At 42.0% G+C, this 18,469-nt stretch overlaps 1 protein-coding gene across 1 annotated transcript; it reads left to right on the plus strand.

Moving 5' to 3' along the window:
* The first annotated feature begins 641 nt into the window (after positions 1-641).
* AKIRIN1 (akirin 1) lies at positions 642-13,042 on the plus strand. The gene is made up of 5 exons (XM_082687017.1): positions 642-1,003; positions 5,843-5,983; positions 9,425-9,559; positions 10,842-10,913; positions 11,521-13,042. The coding sequence occupies exons 1-5, from the start codon at positions 784-786 to the stop codon at positions 11,529-11,531; spliced, it is 579 nt and encodes a 192-aa protein (XP_082543143.1). The 5' UTR covers positions 642-783; the 3' UTR covers positions 11,532-13,042.
* Positions 13,043-18,469: the final 5,427 nt, after the last annotated feature.

Raw genomic sequence — 18,469 nt, forward strand, 5'->3', positions numbered from 1 at the left:
TAAGTACTTAACACTCTGACCATTCCAGGATGATTTAAGCCAGTGGGTTTTGTTTTTAACGACCGTTGAGTAGCAGACCGCTTTGATGAGCTTCTGAAGATATGGGTCATCTATCCTAAGATACATACACACAATTTCATGGGGTTGGTGAACTTCCTAAAGCCCATACTCAGATCTAAGATTATGCTTAAGTGAAGACTTCCCTGGACTCGGGAGTGCCCTTGAAGACCTTTCAGAATGCCCCTCTCTTCCATCCAGGGAACTACAGCGGCCTAGATGGAAGGAGGTTTGCCGGACGGGAGACACGCGACCCCCGCGCCCTCTCGACCAGCCTCTCTGAGCTCACCCCTCCCCCACGCCCCTGCCGCGCAGGTGCGAAAACCTAAGGGGCCAGCCCGGCGCGACGGCTCGAAAAACTGGGGGACAGGGGTGGGGTGGGGGGAGGGGGATAATGGGACCCCGGGAGGGGAGGAGCGGGGGTGGGGGCCTTCCCGAGGTTGCCTGGCGACCGAGCTCTCCGCCCAGACCGTGCCATTTCCTCAGTGGGGGGCGCGGCGGGCCAGAGTGTAGCAGACGGGCCTCCCAGAACGGCCTTCTTCCGGCTTCTCCCCCTCTGCCGGGCGGTGGCCAGGGCCCGTGACGTCACAGGAGGCGGGGCCAGCGTCGCTGCCGGGTGCTGGAGGCGCCATTGGAGCCGGCTTGGCTTGCGAGCTCCGCTGAGGAGCCGGAGGTTGGGCCGCAGTTACCTCCGCGTCCGCTCCTGGTTCCTGGCCCGTCAGCGGCATGGCGTGCGGGGCGACGTTGAAGCGGCCCATGGAGTTCGAGGCGGCGCTGCTGAGCCCTGGTTCCCCGAAGCGGCGGCGCTGCGCCCCTCTGCCTGGCCCCACTCCGGGCCTCAGGCCCCCGGACGCTGAGCCGCCGCCGCTTCTCCAGACGCAGACCCCACCGCCGACTCTGCAGCAGCCCGCCCCACCCGGCAGCGAGCGGCGCCTTCCAACACCGGGTAACCTATGCTGCGGGCTTGGCAGGAAGCCAGGCCCAGGCATTTTGGGGGGTGGGGGTGGGGCGGCTATGGGCGCTAGGCTGATTCACCCACAGACCCCTTCTTTGCCCTGAGAAACGGGAACTGGGGTGCCGCTGGGCCGTGTCGCTTCCGGGGATGGGAGACATCCGGGAGGGATGGTGGGGCTCCAGTGTCGGTTTTCGATTTTCCTGGAGCTGGAGAGACCGGAGGGGTGGGCAGCAAGAGGAAGATGGGAATATCCCTGGCCGCTCGGGGCCCTTTCCGTGCGTGAAGCCCCTCCTGCCTCCGCTGCCCGGGCCTGCACAGAGCCGCCCAGCAGATCCAGTGGGCCATGGAAAATGGGATTCTACTCACGAACCCGGCCTTGAGGGTGGGGGTTGGGGGCGGGTTCTTGGGAAGGGACCTGAGTGCGTGCTGTTCTCTGTACTGTAGCTTGCAGGGGGACCTGCTTTTCAGAAGTCTTTAGGGACCAGAGGCCGTCGCAGAAGTCATAGAATCCGATTTCAGCCTATTTCTAAGGGACTGGCCATGTTCTTTTATTGATACTGAATCTTAATATGGCTATTGTCTTGTACCATATATGGCTCGATATCGGTAGCTCGTTAGCTAGAATTTATTTGAGAATCCTTAAACATACAGAGGTTCCGGAAGCAGGACTTCAACTATCCGTAAGAGTCTTTCAGTAAGGATTACATGCTGGTCAAGGAAAGGGGAGAGCTCGTGTGACTGTAAAGTTAGGACACCCCCCCCCCCCAACCATTGTGCAGGAATTGAAGGGAGAGGGCATCAGAATTAGTATGTAGCAGTTTTAAAGGGCTCCTGGAGATGGGGGAGGGTCCTCAAAACTGGACTTCGTCAAGTTATTTCTTTGTGTGCGTTTTCCTCTTGCTCAAGTGTAAGTGAAACCTTAGGACTGCCTTAAAATGATTCTTTTCCTCATCCCTTTTCAGTTACCAGTGTCTTTGGGCTTTATTTCCTCTTTCCTCCGCATATCCATAATGCAAATTGCAGGTCCTCGTACTCACACCAAAATTCCTGCAGTTGCCAGCCAAGCCCTCACAGACACTCTTTCTCCTGTTCACCTCTATTCATTCTTTTAGTAGAAGGATTTATCAGCTGTAACCCTATGACTTACTTAGCCTTTTACACATTTTTTTCCCCCAAACAATGCTTTTGCTGCTCTTTCCCCAAACCCACCCGGGTGTGCCTATTATCCTTGCTTTCCACCATGATGTTTCCCCCCTTGTATTTGCTAATCCAAAAACAATCATTTTTGCAAATCTCCCATCCATTACGTGACTAACCCTACCCCATAAGGAACTCTGTTCTACTTTAAATTCCCTGACCACTTAATGTTGCAAAGCCTTATGTACTGAATGAGATAATGTTTGCAAAAATTTTTTGTAAAGAGCCCTTCAAAAGCAGGGGACAGCGCCTGGATGGCCCAGTCAGTTAAGTATCAGGGTCTTGATCCCAAGGTCCTGAGTTCAAGTTGTACGTTGAGCTCCATATTGGGCATGGAGCCTACTTAGAAAAGAAAAGCAGGGGACAAAATGCCTACTTGAAGTGATATTTTTTCTTTTGCTGTTCCTACAGATAGCAAGGATAGTCATTTAATCTTTCTGGATCTCTGTTATGCAAAATAGAATTAATACTTGACTTCTCCATCTTGATGGATTTTATGCACGTTTTATTTCTTCCAGTATACCCTGTAGACTAATTCTGTTATAGTTCACATTACAGCACATGTTTAATAAATGAGTGTTGAATGTATTTGGAAGCCTCAATATTGCGGAGTGCAATAATGGGAGTCACTATTTTTTTATTTTAAATTTTAATTTTCTTTTCTTTTTTTTTTTTAAGATTTTATTTATTTATTTGACAGAGATTATAAGTAGGCAGAGAGAGAGAGGAGGAAGCAGGCTCCCTGCTGAGCCGAGAGCCCGATGCGGGACTCGATCCCAGGACCCTGAGATCATGACCTGAGCCAAAGGCAGCGGCTTAACCCACTGAACCACCCAGGCGCCCTTAAATTTTAATTTTCTCATAGATCATGCAAACTACCTTCTTGGTCGTTTATATTAAAATATTTTATTTAAAATACTCATTTGTAAAGACTGATCAGTTAACCTCCTTAATGCTTGTTGGAATATGGTTCTGTAAGAAAGAAACAAAGTATGAATGATTGATTATAAGATGCTTTGGCTTAAGTGAAAAATGTCTTCTTGATTAAAAAGGAAGAATGGAAGAGGAAATGTTAGTTGCTTTACAAATAGAAAGAATAAAGCTAACTAACAGAAAAGTGAATTTAAAAATCTGTGACTTCATTTTATAACAATTGTTATCTCAAAGGTCATAAAGGTTTCTCAGAAATGGCCAAGAAACTGTTTTTACTTTAAAAAAAAGATATGTGTCATAGCACTTTTGTGGGGAAAGGCATATAAAATTAAGCCTTTTATTTATTTTTTAAAAAGATTTTTTTAATTTAATTGACACACAGAAATCACAAGTATGCGGGGGGGGGGCAGGCTTCCCACCAAGCAGAGAGCCAGACATGGGGCTCAATCCCAGGACCCTGAGATCATGACCTGAGCTGAAGGCAGAGGCTTAACCCACTGAGCCACCCAGGTGCCCCCAAATTAAGCCTTTTATTGCTTAAATGAGCTAAGTTGATACTAGGCACAAGAGGGTGTTGCTGACTGAGGGAGATGTTTGTAAACGTGTGTGAGTCCAGGTGCAAAGCAATTAATTGATCATGACTTGAGGCTTGAGGATTAACATCCATACTGAGGTAGCATTTTAGCTAGCTCTTGAATGCCGGCGAAGGAATAAAGACAGCCACATTTCAAGCGAAGGAAAACTGTATGCGCAAAGCAATGAAAATGCACAAATAAAGGATAATGTAGCTGGGCTATAAGGGGAGATGGAACTGGAAACAATTTGGGCCAAGCCTTGGAAGGCATGGGATGCCATGTGGAAGAGTTTAAATTTTTTAAAGATTTTATTTATTTATTTGAGAGAGCACAAGCCCAGGAGAGAGGAGAGGGAGAAGCAGACTCCCTGCTGAGCATGCAGCCCAATGCTGGGCGGGAGTGGGGGGCAGTCCCAGGACCCTGGAATCATGACCTGAGCAGAAGGCAGACGCTTAACTGAGTCACTGAGTCACCGAGGCACCCAGGCTCCCCAAAGAGTTTGAATTTTGGAAGAAAAGAAAATGTGAATTTTGTTCTGTAACAGCTAGGAACCATAGAATTTTGAGGACAGGCTTAGTCAGATATAACCCAGAAGCACAGTGTCAAATAATAATGAGATGCAAAGACTAAAGTTATTATCCACTGTTAAAAAGAAATGTACATTTTTGTTTTGTTTTATTTTGTTTTTTAAGTGGCCTTCTTGGAGAGAGGATCACATCTACTTCCTTATTTTTCTACTGTGCATGCCATATTTAGATTCTTGGACTTGCTTGTCCTTTAACCAGCCTAAAAGTTGTATCTTTCCATTTGTTCACTTTGCCATACAGGAGGCAGAGGTTTATCAAAGACCTTCTGTTCTCATGAGCGTTGTCCTCATACTTGTCCTTTCTTGTTTAAAATCTTTGCAGTTCTGTACATCCTTGTATTGAATCTGGCAAGTATGTGCTTGGAGAATAATACTTTTTAAAGATGAAGTGAAGCCTTCATAAGTTTCAGGGATCTTAAAATATGAACTTCATAGCATTTTTAAGGGAAAGCTTTGCTAATCCTACATCATTTATGTATTTGGGCTGAGTGTTAGAAAATTTAGTTATGTGTGGAGATACTGTGAGTTTATCATTTCCTAGGCTCTCCTGTCACTTGTTTTCAAAGCTTCATTGGGTAGGCAGTTAACATTTATATTGAAGAAGTAGGCTGAAGATCCTGAATGACTTTCTAAGGTCATAGTCACACAGCTAGGAAGAAGCAGAATGGCATTATTAACACTCAACCCCATAAAAAATTACAATTATAGCACAGTATACATTAGAATAATGTGAGTGGGGTCGTGATATGGTTTTCTGGGTTTTATTTTTGATAAGGAGGCTTTATCATCTGGAAAGTGGATGCATATTCTCCCACAAAAATAAAAAACTTGAAAACCACATCCTTTCAGACAGCGTTGGCTCTAGGAATGTACTTCAAAGTGAATTTGTGTGTCCTGGACTCCCTTCAATAGCGTTAGTAAATTTGGTTTATGACTACTTTGACTCAGAATAGTAATCCGAGTCCTATCAAGTAGTGCCTCTCGGTAGGATTAGAAAGTTCTTTTCTAAGCCCTGATCATTGGGTCCAAGCAATAAATCTCAGGTTTTCCCATGGTACATGTCTAGGAGACAACCATATTGTGGTTTTCTACTGTCTTCTCCCCCAAAGATCTTGAGTCCCAAATGGGGGACACGAGCTTCATTTTTAGAAGGCCTTGGGTGGTAGGAGAATCACCCCAATATACTAGTTTGCAGAATTGTGCAGCTTAACACAAATCAAAAATAGCTCTTGATTAGGTGAAAGATGGGTTTTTTGTTTTGCTGTAAATTGTACTCATTAATCCTAAAACAGACTGCAGATCGGGTCTTCATTGTCACAGGAAAACAAGCAAAGGGAACTGTCTGAAGGGCTTATGCTAGAACAGCTGTTCTTCCATGTATTGTTGAAATAGCACTAAGAGAGAACACTTTGGAGTTATAGGAGGAGTGCTTTATTCAGTGTAAATACTTTTCTTGCTAATATTAATAATGTGGGGGAAGGGACAGGAAGTTTGAAGAACAATAAAATGAATGCTCAAATGTGTTTCTTTTTTTATTAGAACAAATTTTTCAGAACATAAAACAAGAATATAGTCGTTATCAGAGGTGGAGACATTTAGAAGTAGTTCTTAACCAGAGTGAAGCTTGTACTTCGGAAAGTCAGCCTCATTCCTCAGCACTCACGGCACCTAGTTCTCCAGGTAAGCAAACATTAGTGTGGACAGACCGCCCATTTAAAGTGTGTAAATGGTACACTTGTTGTGATGAACCTTGGCTGTTATATGTAAGTGATTAATCACTAAATTCTACACCTGAAACTAATATTAAAGTGTATGTTAACTAGAATTTAGATAAAAAAATTGAAGAAGGAAAAAAGTTTGTAAATGGTTCTTAAAATGATAGTTTCCTAATCCAGAACTGATTTCATCTAAAATGATAAAATTGGTAAAATGTGTGCATTGTATTACTACTTATACTTTTTTTTTTTAAGATTTTTTGTCTGACAGATCACAAGTAGGCAGAGAGGCAGGCAGAGAGAGGGGGAGGGAAGCAGGCTCCCTGCTGAGCAGAGATTCCCTATGCAGGGCTTGATCCCAGGACGCTGAGACCATGACCTAGCCAAAGGCAGAGGCCTAACCCACTGAGCCACCCAGACGCCCCTTATAAATACATTTGAAACCACAGAGTCATGGGGGGGGGGGGTTGTTTAAGATTTTATTTATTTGACACAGAGAGAGCACAAGTAGGCAGAGTAGGAGGGGAAGCAGGCTCCCTGTTGAGCAGAGAACCTAATGCAGGGCTTGATCCCAGGATCCTGGGATCATGACCTGAGCGGAAGGCAGAGGCTTAATGCACTGAGCCACCTAGACCCCTCAGAAAAAAAACCTTAGATTCATTTGATTTGGCTTCCATCCACCCAGTGCAGAAGTACCCTCTGTAACTGCAGTGTCTAATATCTTAGCCATTAGATTAGCTATATGTAGCTATTAAAGTTAATTAAAATTTAATGAAAAAAATTTTTTAAAGATTTTATTTATTTATTTGACAGATAAAGATCACAAGCAGGCAGAGAGGCAGGCAGAGAGAGAGGAGGAAGCAGAGAGCCCGATGCGGGGCTCGATCCCAGGACCCTGAGACCATGACCCGAGCTGAAGGCAGAGGCTTTAACCACTGAGCCACCCAGGCGCCCCAAGATTTAATGAAATTTTAACATTTTGTTTCTTGAATGCAGTAGCCACATTTCAAGTGCTTCGTAGTCACATGTAGTTCTATTAACTATAGGACATTTCCATCATTGCATACATTTGTGTGACAGCAGCTCTATAACATTGACAGGTGGTCAGAGAGGATGTGCTCAAAAATAGAATCTCAGGGTTGGAGGGAATCTTCATGGCCACATAGTTTAGCCACCAGTCTTGCTTGCGATATCCCTGCAAATAGTCAAGAGTGCAAGTGCGAAAGAGTCAAGTGTACAAACATCTCCTTTGGTGGTGAACTCTGTCGTTTAACAGTAGTTTATTTCCTTACAAACTATTCTACTTTTTAATAGTTCTGAGAGTTAAAAATTACCTTGATTAAAAACTGTCTCCTTGGGGCGCCTGGGTGACTCAGTGGGTTAAAGCCTCTGCATTCAGCTCAGGTCATGATTCCAGGGTCCTGGGATCAAGCCTCGCATCGGGATCTCTGCTCAGCGGGGAGCCTGCTTCCCTTCCTCTCTCTCTGCCTGCCTCTCTGACTACTTGTGATCTCTCTCTCTGTCAAATAAATAAATAAAATCTTTAAAAATAAATAAATAAAATGATGCATTTTATGTGAATTTCACCATGATTTTTTTTTTTAAAGATTTTATTTATTTGACAGAGATCACAAGTAGGCAGAGAGAGAGGGGGAAGCAGGCTCCCCGCTGAGCAGAGAGCCCGATTCGGGGCTCGATCCCAGGACCCTGGGATCATGACCTGAGCCAAAGGCAGAGGCTTTAACCCACTGAGCCACCCAGGCGCCCCCAAATGATTTTTTTTAAGATTTTATTTATTTACTTGAGAAAGTGAGTGAGAAAAAGCACAAGCTGGTCTTTCCTTAATATTCTTTTGAGATTCTAGTATTAGAATTTTGAAGAATATGTAATGGATGCAGAGAAACAATACAGTGATTACTGGGTAGAACTTTTGGTTAGGTTTCATTGTAAAGAAGAAATCTAGGTTTAAGTTAAGAATTACTTGTTTCAGAGTGCTAAATGGTTTACTGATTAATCGGGCTGAAGAAACGGAATCTAGGCTGAGCTTTGATCAACACACTCAGCTTTGAGAAACAACTGGGCTACCAAAGGAGCTGCTGCTATTTTTCTCATGATCAGGAAGCAGATTTCCATGTTTTCTGGCATTCCATTGAGTATTTTGGTTTCTAACTACTATTTTAAAAACATTTTACTCTTCTTTTCCTAGATTTGAAAGGGACCAAGGATGAGATATGTAGGGGCATCTGGGTGGCTTAGTCCTTAAGCATCTGCTTTTGGCTCAGGTCATGGTCCTGGGGTGCTGGGATCAAGCCCCGCATTGAGCTCCCTGCTCTGCGGGAGGCCTGCTTTTCTCTCTCCCACTCCCCCTGTTTAAATCTCCTCTCTCTGTGTCAAATAAATAAATAAACAAAATCTTAAAAAAAAAAAGAGGATGAGGTATGTAGGGCCTAATTGTCTCCTTCATTCATACTTCAGTGACATTGCTAATAGTTTGTTATATAGGGCGAGTTACTTGGTCTCCTAAGCATCAGACTTCTAAGCATTTCTTATCAGAATCACCTGTGGAAGTTAAAAGATGGCCAGTCCCTAACCTAGAATTAAATCAGAATGTGTGTCATGTTTTGTGACTTCTACTTCTACCGATAATTATGATGCACCTCAGCTAAACATAGGTATAGATAATCACAATCACAAAGGATTTGGGTAGCTCTGAATTACTTTCTCTAATCCAGACTAGAGGCTTTATATCAACTTACTTTTTGTTCTTGTTCTTTACCAAATGAGCATTGAGTATGGACTCACATTGTTATGGCATCAGAACTGTTTTTCTGTATGCGGATCAGCTAGCACACCTGGATAAACATTTTTCCTCCTACTTCTCAATTTACCTTTGGCCTGACTTTGTAAAACTAGCGGCAGAAGCTCAGCAATTTTGTGAAAAACACCATGTAGAGTTGTGAAGAATACCATTTTTCTGAACAGTTTTTGTATCCTAGGACTGTTAACATAAAGTTATTAATTCTGAACCTTAGAACTATAATGTATTATTTAAACTGTGTTTGTTGGGGTGCCTGGGTGGCTCAGTGGGTTAAATAAAGCCTCTGCCTTCGGCTCAGGTCATGATCCCAGGGTCCTGGGATCGAGCCCCACATCGGACTCTCTGCTCGGCGGGGAGCCTGCTTCCTCCTCTCTCTCACTCTCTGCCTGCCTCTCTGCCTACTTGTGATCTCTGTCTGTCAAATAAATAAAATCTTTAAACTGGGTTTGTTTTGGAGTTCCTGGCTAGCTCATCAGGTAGAAACATGTGACTTTTAATCTTGGGGCTGTGAGTTTGAGCCTCACATGGGATGTAGAGATAACTTAAAATCTTTTAACAAAAACAAAATTAGATTTGTTTTTTGACTAGGTTCCTCCTGGATGAAGAAGGACCAGCCCACCTTTACCCTCCGACAAGTTGGAATAATATGTGAGCGTCTCTTAAAAGACTATGAAGATAAAATTCGGGAGGAGTATGAGCAAATCCTCAATACCAAACTAGCAGGTAGGCTGAGGCAGTGGTTGTACCATTGTTTGTTCATAAGGTTCGGTAAATAATAAGGTTCAGTCAGATGGTAACTTAGAAAAAGCAAGACTTCATGCAGGAAACGTTTAATGAGTTGTGAATAGTCAAGTTACTTTGTGATTTATATAGGGAAGGAAATTTCATATACATTTCTGAAACAAGATAAACCAGGCTTTTCTTTTGACCTTTTTCCATATGAATAAAGGCAGTGAGTGGTTTATTTGGGCTAACCTCCCAGCCCCTGGTTGGGAGTGGGGTATAGTCAACATGATCAGACTTCCTGGTGGCAGTCACTTTGTAGATGTGGGAAATCTGGCACTCTGTGATTTGGAGGTACATTAGTTTGGAAAGCACAGTTCAGGTTCGAACAAAGGGAGTTGACAGTGATGTCAACAAGTAGAGCCTTTTGTGAAAGGAAGAGATCTGAATCAGGAATAGAAAGTAGTACCCATTTAGTGAAAGGGGACCGTGTTGGGATCAGAAAGGTTTTAGATAACAACTTCTTCCCATAACAGTATTATTTCCTAATCTGGTGACCCATACCACATGGCTCTGCAGAATGTTGGAAAGTCTGCTTTAAATTGAGAACTTTTTGTTTCGTAGTAGTTACACGCATTTCTTTATAGTCGAACTTCTTTGATCCTTTAATATACTTAATAATGTGTATTAAAACAAGAAGCTCCTGTATATCATTTCCCCTCTCCTAACTCCATTCCCAGAATTGTTCAGTTAGCTCTAAGTCATGCCTCTGTTCATGAATGTCAGACTACCTTCTTTTTTACAGAGTTTCCCTGTGGAAGGTAATTCTCTGGGACTGTTTGCAATTAGGTAGTATGAAATTTCCTCTTCTTTCTAGCTATCCCACTTCTTTCTTTCAACGTGTTGAGATTTATAGCAAGGACAGAATGCAGAAAAGAGCTTCAAGCTTCATGTCTTACAGAGTTCCTAAAGTTTGTTGACTTTGTAGTACTGAGCCAGTCTGTCTGTCTTGAGAATCCTGTCTTGAGAATCATTTTATAGGAGTTATAGCAGGGGCAGAATTAGGAAAATGTGATGTTATAGAGGATCAGTGACCAAATCTAGGAGCTAGGGATTTGGCTCTAGGATCTAAAAGGAAGTAACAGATCTCAGAGCAGCTGTTAACAAGGAGGGTCTGAGAGCGGATAATTCAAACAGGGGAGCTAGAGGTGATCCTGACTTGATTCTTGAAAAACTGAGGGAGAGTTCTAGGGATGGTATATACTGTCTTTACCCCTTACAGAACAATATGAATCTTTTGTGAAATTCACACATGATCAGATTATGCGACGATATGGGACAAGGCCAACAAGCTGTAAGTATTGCCAAGTTTTTTTTAATTTTCCAACTTCCAAGAGCAAGGTATTGACACTGAACACCTTGTATCCTGAGAGCAAAAAACCCCTGTGAAGTAAAATAATAGCTAACATTTTTTTTAAAAAGCATGCCCAGCATTGTGCTAAGCCCATTAAATCCTCGTGAAATTTATTTAATCTACAGTAACCCTGTGAGGGAGGAACTGTTATTAGCCCCATTTTATAGGTAAGGATGGTACTTAAAGAAGTTATATAATTTGTCCAAGCTCCTAAAGCTAGGAGTTCAGTAGGACTGAAACCTAGGTAGTCTGACTGCAATACCAATTTGTTTGTTACCTGGCTTTTCCTCCAGAAAGGTAGTTTCAATTATTAATTTATGAAAGCTGCTTTCTTAAGCTAGCTTATCAAGTGTGTGGTCAGAATTTCTTAATTCTGGACATCTTAGAACTACTACTACTCAAAACATAGAGTAATAACTAGCTGTATATCTAAACTGAAACTAAAAACTTAAGTGTTGACTTACATTCTCTGTGTTGTTTTTCACATATCCCATTGGTTAATATTTTTAGTATTCTTAAACTCTTTTTTTCCCCCCCTAATTTATAGATGTGTCCTGAAGCTTTCTTGCATATCTGGTACCAGGTTTGACCTCAAGAGATGGCTGCTGTACACTTTTTGCAACTGGTTTGATATCACATTTCAGCTCCAACTTTGCATCCTGAGAACACTTAAATGTTTCTGCAGGTCCATTTTATACAACTTGAAAGACCTTAAAACTTTCTGGTTGCCACAAGCATATCTTTCTTTTCTGCTCATCCAATAAACAGCTGTGCCCTACTGTGATAGATTTTCCAAACAAAAGTACCTGGAGCAGCAGTTTAGCAAAATATGCCCTCAGTGGCACTCAACAAATGGAGTTTCCCCAAGCACAGTTCTGTAAGAAGTGTGTGTGAGAGTGTGTGTATATGTATGTGTGTGTGTTTTAAGTTATTATTTGTATTGTGCAAATTTTTTTGATCTTGGGGATTCTGGCTGTGAATTTGATGCACGACAATTATGGTTAAAAACATTTGCTTGGTCTACAGAAGATCATTAATGTTTTGTGACCATATAAGTTGTAACGGTGGATTGTTTTATGTTGTAGGTATTATTGTTAAATACAGGGACTGTTTCCAGGCACAGAATATGAATCATAAGTTAGGATGGACATTAGATGTGATTATGACAATATAGCAAAGGTCTGTGGTCCTAGGTCTACAAATGCTTGGTGAGGAATTAGGACAAACTGGAGACGGGCCGTTTGACACATGGACTCTGCCTAGCCGTGTTGAAAAATACTTTGACTCCAAGCCTTAAAATACCCACGTGGAGTCTGTGCTCACCTCATTCACACAGAGAGCTCCCAGGACACTGAACCTCTAGAAAGAAAAGGTCTCCCTGGAGCAGGAGCATCAGGGTTTGCTTGGGAGCACAACACAGGTGAGCGTGGGGCTGGGCCAGCCCCTGGTGGCACTGCTACTTGGGAGGAGCCACTTCGCCTTTTATCGGTTATTAAAAGCAGAATTTGGATCCTTTGGTCAGGCTCCCCCAAATTCTTTTTAAGAAGTGACCATGTTCAACTGCTTGAGCTTTGTTTTGGCAACCCCCTGCCCAAAGTTGCTTACAGACTGTTCTTCACCTTGTTCCAAGGTTGTGGAACAGAAAGTAGCCTCTGTTTTGAGGAGGTGGAAGTTAAGTATACATTTATTTTTTACTGTGACTTGTTCAGGACCACATTTTACAAAATGCCTTGTTTCCTTTATTATTGTTTCTGGAAAGAAAAGTTCTATTAAAATTGTTTTAGTTTGAATATAGAATAGTTTTATTAATTAGGGCTTATTTTGAAAAATTCTGAGTTTAATTCAAGTGTATGCCAGTACCTTCCAAAGTAAGGTAATATTCAGAGACAGTTGTTCTGATCAGATGGTTTAGAGAAATTCTGGAATATTCATATTCGAAGATTCCTTATTAATGAATGTCTTTGACTTAAATCTAACCAAAAACTGCAACATTATTCTTTGTACATTTTCATTATATAGTGTTAACAAGCTTAGTTGCAAACAAATAAAATACTTAAGCTATTTGTTTACCTTGCCTTCTTAATACTGTGATAATGTTTATTAATTCAAATAATATATGTGAGGCTGCTATAACCATTTCCCCGGTAAAACATTACATTTAAGATTTATAGACTTTTTAAAAAGCCCATCAGTGATCTTTAAATATTAAAGAATTATTTCACTTCATATTTGAAGGGTAGTTTGTTTCATCTCTTCCTTCTCCAGAGTAGTCACTTGTTCCTGTAAGAGGATCTAGCCGTGGATGTCATGGGAGTGGCCTTACAATGGGATAGTCACACCAAAACAAGGAAGGACTGCTGTGGGGGCTATCAGAAGTCCTGAAGGAGGGATCAGGAATGGGGACTGCTGCTGCACTGATGTCTTGTTATAGAATCAGTGTGACGTGGGGCAGATGTCAGCCCCATTCCTACTAAATGGCTTCTGGCTGGGAGGTAGAGTAGGTTTCTGTAAGGGAAATGATAGACACTCTGTTACTGTACCTGGTGTTGTTAGGCTGTTATGATATAGTTGCCCTTTGGGGCCATAGGGTAAATAAGACCACACACACACCACCACGGCTGGGTTTTGGAATCTTCCTCAAAAGGTACTAGACATGTTTGTTTAGTGTTTTATCTGGAGAAGAGACAGTTCGTAGGACAGAAAATGGGGACCTATAATGTAGGTCTTAGACTACAAAAGGAGTTTTCCCTTGATTTCTAGAGCTCAAACTTAGGGGCATTCCCAGGTTGGGAATTGTCTTTGTTCCATGGAGGTAGGTCAAAACCCAGAGAAGTAGTCAACCTGCAGAAACCCATAAGGATAGGCCAGGACCTGTGGTCTTAGAACAGCTATATCTACCATCTCAGTTTTAATTTTTTGTTTAAGTAATATTATCCTCTTTTGGTAAAATCTTAAGGGGAGTGAAAGGAGTTAGGTATTCATGCTTAGGTCAGAGGAGTATAGGGGAAATCAAAGTTTCTGAGGCAGATAATTGTTAAGAGCTCCACAAGAACAACATCAAGAAATATAAGAATTTGGCCAGCCTCTTACACATGGTCAATCTTCTCTGCCCGCCAGGGAGGATGGGTTGGCTGTGTAGTAGTTAAAGGAATGGCCTTTGGATGTGTGTAGTCCCAGAGTTTAATTGCTACGTGAGCCTTGCCCAGATACTGAAATTTGTGAGCCATAATTTTCTTGTCTGTAAAATGAGGGTTAACTGTATGTACATCATTGGGTTTTGTTTTCAAGTGCAAGATTAGCCCACATAAAGTAGCACAGCCTGAGACATAAAGTACACATTTGACACTGTTCTATAGCAGGTTTTTTCACAGTGGTCTTCATTAGATCTGAAGACCAAAGCGTTCCTTTCTGCAGCAGCAGCATTTCTCAATGTTCCAGTATGAATACCCCTTTGTTAACATCAAAATCTCACGTTCTCTAATTAGAATTTACTTTTAAGTGTTCGACTAAGAAAATAATAAAAGATGAATAACCAATGAATTCAGTAATGCCTTTCAGTGAACCTGTATTTTGTTATTCACTATAGCGGGAGTCAGCAAATTAAGGCCTGGTTTTGTAAATAAAGTTCTGTTGAAACACTGCCACAGCTATTTGTTTGCGTCTGTGGCTGCTTCACAGTTGGCAACTCCAGAAACAGGTAGTATGGGCCACCGAGTTGAAAATACTCTGGCCCTTCCCTTCCCACAAAAGTTTGTGCGCCCTGGCCCTGCAGCATTGATAAACATACAAAAACTCACAAACAGGCAAACTCAGTACATCGTGGATTGGTGGACAAGAATGTTAATTTGTCAGGGCGCCTGGGTGGCTCAGTGGGTTAAAGCCTCTGCCTTCGGCTCAGGTCTTGATCCCAGGGTCCTGGGATGGAGCCCCATGTCAGGCTCTCTGCTCCGCCGGGAGCCTGCTTCCTCCCCTCTCTCTCTCTGCTGCCTCTCTGCCTATTTGTGATCTCTCTCTCTGTCAAATAAATAAAATCTTTTTTAAAAAATGTTAATTTGTCATTTCTAGGGGAGTTACACCTTGGGTGACGCATGATTAAAAAAATGCTTACAAATGAAAACCAATTGATTGTCAAAGTGAATATTTTACAGAAAAAGTCAATGAAGTTTTCAGAGCAATGATTTTCAAGGATAGGGTCAGGGAACATGCTTGGGAGGTGGGTGGTTAGAATGACTTATTTTTGGTACATTTAAGTTTGAAATTTTAAATACAAAAATGGTTGTAAGGATTTTATGTTTATCAGAAAAACGTTAAGTATTGTTCTTAAGAAACAGTGATTTGACTGCTTCCTGGGTGATTGTTTTCCTTAAAAATGGCTTTAGAGAGTGGTATAGTCCACAGCTACAGTTTAATTTGAATAATGTTGATACTTTCAGGAAGAAAGAAGCAAGTTTCTCTAGGGAAAAATCTTAGCTATTCAACCCCAAATGATACTGGAAGATAATTAACACTTCATTGTGAAGATTACCTAAATTTGTTTAAAATTTAAGCACCTGAAGTCTTCCTGGGTCTCTTGTTTTTACTGATTGTTGCTTATAGTCTGTTGTCTATGTGCCAGGGTATCTGTGAGCTGGATACATTTGAACAAGTAATTGTAGGAATAAACAGGACAGGGATGAGGCATCTACCTCTAGAAGGATTTCTGGTTGCCTGTGCTGGGGATATTACTAACCCGTAATTCATATTGAAGGCTGGAGTTTCCCTAGATCTTTCAGATGGCACACAACCAGTTCTCAAGTCTATGTGAAGAATGGCTTAATTGTGTTTCACCCATAAGTGTAATACTTAGGAATCCCAGTTTAAGGAGCCTAAGATGGGTGTTCCCACCTTTAGCTGGCCTTAGATTTTGATTTTTGTCCTCTTCAGTCCATGAGGCTTCTGAAACCTTCGCTGCAGGCATTCAGGGGCTTCCAAATTGGCAAATGCCTTAACATCACAGCTTTGAGTTCTAGGCTGTCTGGAATCTCAGATTTTATTTCAGTAATTCCTTATCACCCAGTTAGCCTTTTTATTAAGAAAATAATTTTATATTTCAACTACTTTTTAGTTGACTTTAGCAACAGGGTGATCCAAACCTCCTCATGCTCAGTTTTTAAGAGGTGCACATTCCAGTGTGTTTTTGGTCTCATCAGCTTCAGTGAAGGTGCTTCACCTGGTGTGGTACCCAACATGCCTTCATGTTAGTAGGAGATAAGTAGAGACAATCCTGTTTATGTTGGATTTGAATGTTTTCCCAAATATTTGGCAAGCTTTTTACTTGGTGTCTTCTGAGTTCTTTATTTGTGGAGGGCAGATATTTGAGTTTATAAAGGCCAGGGTTTTTTTAAACATTATTTTAGAGTGAGTGGGAGGAGTGGCGGGGCGAGAGGCTCTAGCAGACTCCCCACTGAGCTGGAGCTTGACACAAGGTTGGATCACAACCTGAGCTGAAATCAAGAGTCAGAGACTTAACCAACCCAGGCACCCCCTAGCCTGATAAGTTTTATAAGTAGCCCTAGTCTGTCTTATATCCCCAGTACCTACCTGACTTGGAATTAACATACATAAATATACTTAGGCATTTGGACCTTGAGCCCTGAAAAGGATGCTCAAGGAACATAAGCAAGGAGCATTAGCAGGTCAGGTCAAAGTTGCTAAATGTTACATTAATGGTACAGATAATGGCCTAAGGAAAAGAAGAGATGGTTCTTAGTAGCAGTGACCAGGAAGTTTTCGTTTGGGGAGACAACAGTTGGAGCAAAGAATAAGTAAGACTCAGGCAACAGTAGGAACTGGTGGTGCACCTGGGTGGTTTAGTTGCTTAAGTGACTGCCTTTGGCTCAGGTCCTGATTCCAGCCAGGGTCCTGGGATTGAGCTCTGTGACCCGAGCTCTCTTTCTTTCAAATAAAATCTTCAAAAAAAAAAAAAAAAAGAATTGGAGCCTGAAATGTCCAAAGGCTGGGTGGTGGAAAATCACGATGGTATGTAGTGAGGACATTCTTGTTTAGCCAGAGTATGAAATCTTGTAGATCCTGGGAGAAGCTTGAAGTTAGGTGGTAGGGGCTAGATAATGAAGGTTTTGACTACTAGACATGTAGCTATTAATCTGTAGAAATCTGGGGAATTGGGGGGAAACTAATTCAGGGTAAGTACCAGACAGAAGGGCTAATACCAAACTAGACAGCAGGTTGACCAGTTAAGGAGTCTCCTTTTGGTCCCATCAGAGATAACAGAGGCCTGTACATTGATTGAGGAGGATGATTAAACCTGGCTCTGGCTTTGCCTGGGTTCATCTTCCCTCTTTATATAGACACTTTGAAAGATAGACACACTTTGAAAGACCCTTTTTCTTTTGGTTTGGCTTGTCTTTGCCCTTCACTTAACCACAGCTGCTGCTGCTCTGAGTTTTGTTTGCATAGATTCTCTAAAGTCTACCTAAACTTAGCTCTGGTTAGTTCTTGCATGAATTATTGAGAAATTGCCCTCAAACTGTCCTCACCACCAACTCAGTCTGTCATTTTTAATGGTACTCCTGTTGTTCTTTGGTCTGGAATTAAAGCTCTGTTGTCTGCTCAAGGGGCAGTGGTCTTTCTGCTCCTTTGCCCCCTCCCTGCTCTCTAACAGGCAGAGTTACCTGTCCATTTGATACATATATTTTTTTAAAGACTTACTTATTTGAGAATGAAAGCAAGCATGAGCAGAGGGAGTAGCAGACTCCCTGATGAGCAGGGAGCCCAATGTGGGACTCGATCCCAGTATCCCAGGATCACAACCTGAACCAAAGGCAGACACTTAAGCGACCAAGCCACCCCGGCACCCCTTGTTTGATAAATATTAATTGAGCACCTACTATTTGCTAAGCACTGTTCCGGGCACCAGAATGTATCCATGAGTTGGACAGAAAAGAACCCTGCTCTTACGCTTCCTTTCTTAGGAGGCAAGACAGGTAAACTAGTAAAACAAGTTAAATCCAAGATTTAAAGGTGTTTAAAGAAAATAAAATGGATGAGTAACTAGATGCCTTAACTGGACTGTGAGAAAGACCTAAGGAGACATACTCTTACACAGTGCTTCATTTTATCTAATGCGTTTATGTGTTACATGACTCTTCCGTTATACTGAGCCATTAGTAGCACCTTGGCTTTTTTTTTTTCTCTTTTTAGGTTTTTTAAAATTTTTAAGTAATCTTCACCTAAAGTGGGGCTTGAACTCACAATCCCGAGATCATGCTCTGTCCACTGAGCCAGTCAGGTCCCTCTCTATTCTAGCCTCTTAAATGATGAATGACTAAATGAATTATGTAGCTACTCCTTCCCTTTTCCAATCAGTGGACTACCTGAAACTCTCCCTTAACTTCGAGATAAAATAATTTTAAGCCTTCCACAGGTTGTCTCTCTGTAGCTAGGGTTAAGGGAAATGTGGTCCTTACCTTAGAAAAGCTCACAGTCTATGGGCAGAA

Source organism: Mustela nivalis (assembly GCF_964662115.1).
Source record: "Mustela nivalis genome assembly, chromosome: 10".
Classification (NCBI taxonomy): Eukaryota; Metazoa; Chordata; class Mammalia; order Carnivora; family Mustelidae; genus Mustela; species Mustela nivalis.